A 6,000-nucleotide genomic window follows, 5' to 3' on the forward strand; every position below is an offset into this window, starting at 1 on the left:
TGTAACACGCAGAGGAGGGAGAAGCATTAGTATAAAGCCTTATGATCACAGTCAACAACAAGCACTGTGTAATTTTTGTACAAACCAAAAATAGTATGAAGTGAACCAGTCTGTCATAACTTGCATTTCTTCACTGGATTTGACTGAACCACAGCTTTCATGCAGATTTTGTAGTATGCAGAAAATTCACATCTTTTTTTTATATCTACACAAGCAGCATTGAGCTGGAACACTGCAGAAGTCCTGCTGTTTCTCCCAGCATCACACCAGACAGCAAAAAACAGCAGAAAAATAAAACAATTCATTAAGCAGCTTTGGCTCGGATTGCTCCAAGGTTGAGTCTAATAGCCTAGAAAACATAACAAGGGCAATGTTAAACGTTCTTTCAGAGAGACTATGGAACCTATGGAAGGTTGGTCAATCGACAACTGGTTTTCGATTGGGACTGCTTTGAATTTGTTGAAAAAACTTGATCGGATTTTCATTTGCAATTCCTGAAGGCAACGTTTGAACCATCAGTGTCTCCATCTGCTTGCTAGGTGCATGTCTCCACGCACAGGTACAGTTCTTACACCAGACAGATTGGAGCTTAAGTTCAAAAGAGCAGCTAGGTTTAAAACAGTGAAATGTAATCACAGCTGAAATGGACTTGTGCAAAAAAGAATATCCATGTGTTGTAAAAAGGCCTTTATTTCAATGAAGTCACATTCAGAGCAACTTTACATGAAAAAGTTGGGCGTATGAAAACTACATCCCTTGCATTAATTTTAATGGAACTATTTTATTGATACAGCAGGGGTGCCAGTGCAGGGTCGCCCCACAAAGAAGTCACACCTCAGGTTTTACTGCAATGACACCTGATGTCATTTGGTCAAAGTGCTGCAGTTGTAAATGAAGCATGTGGAAGTGCATATTCCTTGGAAATTATTCTATACAATGAATATTTTTTTTATTAAGATCATGGCTTCTGTAAATAAAATGATAACCTTCTATATAAAGTAAATCCTCCACCAAAATATTAAAGCACTGTGCAGTTTGATTAGCTTTTGTTTTCATGTATGTATTATTCAAACTGGACCTCTTTGATTTCACCAATACCTGAAGCATCACACCCTCAACAATGCAGCTTTGTATTTTTTAAACACAGGGCTGATTTTGATGTGACGCCCACCAAGAATGCAGCTTTTTAAAACCCCAGTTATAGTCGTAATGCCCCACGACCAAACGCGTGTCTAAGTTTAATACAACCAAGTGTTAAATGGGGATATTGTAAACTCAAAAACTGTAAATAAGTATCTGTTTTTCCTTTAAACCCCAGACACCTTCATGACAAGGCACTTTGCAATGGCATTCCTCTGTCCAATGAAACAGATGCAATAGAGACGGATGAACAGAATTCAGTCAAAGGGAATTCAAAAAGGGTAGACCTTGTGGAGACCTGCCGTCAAAGTCTAGCTGTGTCATGATGCACAGGATGACACACCCCTTTTCTTCCTATTACAAGCCATAAACATAATGGACATTGTGATTAACATCAAATAGTCACATCTTGAATTCATTACATGTTTTTTCAAATATTATAAAGACTATAGATACAAAGAAAAAGGAGGCCAAATATTCAAAGTGCTTTGAAAATTATGCACTTTTTAAACTAAAGAAACAAGGCAAATGCAGAATTCAAGCGGTTTTAACTTTAATTTCCTCTTTTATCCTTTAACCCCAATTTCTGATGCCAATTACAAATTTAAAACTATTAATAATATGGATGATACATAAACTCAGACATTAGTAAAGAATGTCAGTGTTAAAAGCAAACTTGGACAAGCAAAACAGAAAAAAAACTAGTCACTGTGACTTTGAGGAAGTTTGGGTTGTTTGGCACTTTGATTATTTCATTTGGGTTCAGACAGACGTTCAATGGATATAGATATGGTTTAAATATTGATCAAATCAGTGATTCTGTTTTGTTGATACAGTTGTGAATCTCTTGCAAGTACTTCTGAAAACTGAAGCACTGGTTTCACTATTCACAGTCAGTTTGCATTATCAGCTGAATCACCAAACATAGGATGGCCACAGTTATCATGCTAATCTGAGGACCTCAAATAACAGAAGAGATTCAAGGAATGTTAATGAATTATTTATAAAATGAATAAAATGATTTTTTAAGATAATCAACATCAATCTATTACAAAGATATGTTTCATTGCATGAAACTGTAAGGCTGGTAAGAGGTGACGCTGACATGCTTCAGGGAGCATGCCTTCAATAAGCTACACATCTGTTCACTGCATCTTTTTATCTAACCAGTAATTATGCCAGGCCTTTGTTAACCTTATTATCTCTTGCAAAACTGATTCACCAAATCACATTTAATGAAGAGTTAGAATTGCAGCCTGGAGGACAAATGGGCCCGAATGGGGGAGCCCATTTTATATTTCGACTTGATGTCATCATTTATAAACCACAATCATTTTTCTTTATAAAAAACTAGGTTGGATTTTCCAGCATCTTGAGTGCCATCTAATTTATGTGCACTGTATCATTTCAAGTGAGCACAGAAATATCTTAACACTAGTATTTTGTGTGGCCCTTTTCTGTATGACAAGGGAGTAAACTAAAAAACAATATTGCAATTGACTACAAATTAACACAAGACAACTTTTGACATCAATTCCGGTGATAGGATGGTTTGATTAAGTTAGAGGAGTGAAATAGCAGGAGCTCTTTCCCTTACACACACACACACACACACACACACACACACACACACACACACACACACACACACACACACACACACACACACACACACACACACACACACACACACACACACACACACACACACACACACACACACACACACACACACACACACACACGTAACCATTACTGTTAACAGTTTACGCTTTACTGTTTAAGGTCTCGACCTTGATATGCTATGATTTGGTGCTTAAAATTAGATTGAATTGAATATTTTCGTTACATTTCTGTACCTTTTTTAAATATATATGTATTTTGTGATGCACTTTGTGACCTTGTTTAGTGATAAAGTGATATACAAATAATGTTCTTATATTATTTATTTATTTTTAAAGATCCACCATATAGCATATTTTCTATAAAAAAGTATGCTATAAACAAACCACTGTGACCTAGTGTATTTTTTTGTTTTGTTTCTCTCCACACATTGTTTGTAAAAGTCTCTGTCCACAAAGTAAAAGTAAGCGTCTTTTCACCAATGTTTTCTGAACTGAGATGGCTTACCTTAGTGTTCATGTTCTGGGAGAACTCGAGGATGGTGTCCACTCTCGTCCAGGCATCCGGGTGCTCTTTTAAGTGTGTCAACACTTCCTGTGCCATTCTTTGCTGTGATGCAAATATGAATTACACATTAGATTAAACACTGAGGTGGGGTCAAGATATTTAATTTCACCGCAACTTCAATTTCCACACATTTTTGTGCTTAAACAGTCATCATGTCAATTAATTTTACAGGTGGAACAGGAAATTAAGAATTAACATACTATATTTTTAGGTTAGGTATTAGTTAACATTCATGTTGAAAACACTCCAGGCGTAATTATAAATTACACACACACCTGCACTTTGTGCATTTGTATATGCTTCGAAAACTGACCTGTGGTCCCACCCCATGGTATAGACAGTTCACCACACTATCCAGCAGGTTGATATCCAGTTTCTGGTTGAAGTCCAGCAGCTGCTGTGCTGCATGGTCTGCTAACATTGTCATAACTGCTGGCATAGAGCTCTGTAACAAGGACAGCAGAGGGAGGGGTCAAGAGTGCACAGAACACATTCAATAGGCAAAGTCATGTGAACTGTGCATTTAGAAACAATTCCAAACAGCTGAACAGGTCACAAACATCCCAAGTCCCTGCAGCCAGCCATCATTCAAAGAAGTTCAGCTCACAGTGCCACAAGCCTGTCACAGCTCAGACAGTACACAGCTCAGACAGTATACAAAAGAGAAGTTTACGTTTTTATGATTTGGAGAATTAAACTGTGTATATTTCTGATTTTGGAAATCTGCATTTTGGCTGGAGATTCTAGACAAGGTGTCCTGAGCTACCCCAGGAGTCTGGAATTGCAAGCGAGGACTCAGACAGAAACGACAAATTAATTTAATTGTCCCACCCAGTGGCCTTTAACACCAGAGTGTTACTGTGAAAATATCTCAAAACTTAAGGTTACCACATACCTACTATACATGATTGCAAAAACCCATGAACATTGATCTGCAAAGGGGCGAACACACCATTCATGCCACCAGCGTCAATGAAATCTCCAGTGAACCTTAACAAATAACAGATTCAAAAAGGAAATAAGCAGCTACTACACAGGACGCTGCACACTCCGTTAGATTCATCGCAACACTTACTCCACGATCATATTAAGGAGGTTACAGCAGCCACGTGCCAAATATACAAGACGACGTCACGTTGTTTACATCCGTATGTGACGGCGCTCACTCCTCCTAATGACACACTCAGCAGCTTCAGCCCACCGGCGGTTAAAACAGAGACTGAGTGCAGCCTACAACTGTGTTTACAGAGCTACTAGCATTACCTGAAATAGGGCTAAAGTAAAGAGTGTTGGCGCAGAGGCTGCGCACTTCACACACACAATGCTAACAGGAGCTAGCATCGAGGCTAGCTGTTTGTGATAGCAGTGTGGAGCACAAACAGTTCACATGTGATGGTTCGCTGCTGACTACAACCACTCCCACCAGTGGTCCCAGGGACTGGGAGCGCTCAGAATTACACCCAGGCTATATTTGAACTGTTTGGAGAAGCTGATGCTGTGTATTACAACTGCCCCAAAGAAACAATTGCAGCAGCTCGTCACAATAGTTTAATTTAATTTATTTACACTACAAAGAGAGAAAGTTCACGTTGGCTGCCGCTAGGCACCTAGCAACACCTTGACATCCGCTCACATCACGCACACGAGTGATGCTGCTGTAGTGGGAGAGGCACGGATTTATCCACACAGCTCTCTGGTTACTTATTCATCTGCGGTCACACCGTTAACACATGCAGCCTGCGTTATCTGTGCAGTTACTTAGGTTAAGTTACAGCACTTTCTATGACAGCTGACGTTAGCTAATCCTTATAAAGTGGTGGACGCTAGCTAGCGGGCAGTCGGCAGCTGTTATCCCGTGGATGCTACTGCATTTTGAATTTGCTCGTCTTTTCAGGTGCACTGTGACAGACGATGTGAACTATATGCTAACACAACTTCAACCCAGCAGGACAATGCATTGGATCCCATGTACACACACACACAGTCAAGGTAATCACAGCATAGCAGGTTGGCGCTTCAGACCAGTTACCTACCAAAAGTCCGAGGCTCTGACTGGAAAGAGTGGCGTTGGCCAAAGACACTGAAATATAAAGGGAGTAGTTGAGGACCACAGTTGATTGGAGAAAGACTTCCTATTCTGCAGCGTTGACTCTCCGATTCCAGCAGTGAGTGATGTCTGGCTGCTAACCACCCCTGATGTGGACTCCAATTCTTACTACCACGGCAAACCCAGCGATCTGTCGCTCCGATACATTTTAGAAAACCTGACTTCACTAATTAATTGGTGACTCTGATAGATTTCCAGCGGGCAGTGTGGAGGTTGTGTGCCTGCGCCTCCTCTCCTCTCTCAAGCAACTAACTCGCAACCGGTTGAAACCGGTTCAGACTGGGAGATTCCATCTCGGTTTAGTTTTCAGCCGATGGCGCCGCGTAAAGTTTGGACCGGTGCTACGCCCACATCACGCCGCGATTGGCTGCGGCCTCGGTGAGCGCTTCCTTGTCGGCGTCCCATTGGCTGAAACGGCTGTCCGTTTATTTCAATTCGCTCAAGCGCCCACGCGACTACTCCGCCCGGAGAGAAAAAGAGGGCAGACAGACTCCCATGCAGAATGGACTCCTTCATGACTCCGCTTATGGAGAATAACTTCAGACACATCTGTTTTATTGCTC

The 6,000-nt window shown here is 40.7% G+C and overlaps 1 protein-coding gene across 2 annotated transcripts in view; it reads right to left on the reverse strand.

Moving 5' to 3' along the window:
* The window catches only part of xpo1b (exportin 1 (CRM1 homolog, yeast) b), a 28,446-nt gene extending 22,741 nt beyond the window's left edge, over positions 1–5,705 (reverse strand). Inside the window, exons 1-3 of one of the 2 annotated variants that reach the window (XM_062400790.1) lie at positions 5,364–5,705; positions 3,644–3,775; positions 3,271–3,372 (exon numbers count right to left, since the gene is read on the reverse strand). In XM_062400790.1, the coding sequence (XP_062256774.1) occupies positions 3,271–3,372; positions 3,644–3,769 (228 nt within the window). In that variant the 5' untranslated portion in view covers positions 3,770–3,775; positions 5,364–5,705. The remainder of the gene's footprint in view (positions 1–3,270; positions 3,373–3,643; positions 3,776–5,363) is intronic. The other variant, XM_062400791.1, reaches the window with a different exon arrangement.
* Between the last annotated feature and the right edge of the window lie 295 nt (positions 5,706–6,000).

Source organism: Platichthys flesus, chromosome 12 (genome assembly GCF_949316205.1).
Source record: "Platichthys flesus chromosome 12, fPlaFle2.1, whole genome shotgun sequence".
In the NCBI taxonomy this organism is placed as follows: Eukaryota; Metazoa; Chordata; class Actinopteri; order Pleuronectiformes; family Pleuronectidae; genus Platichthys; species Platichthys flesus.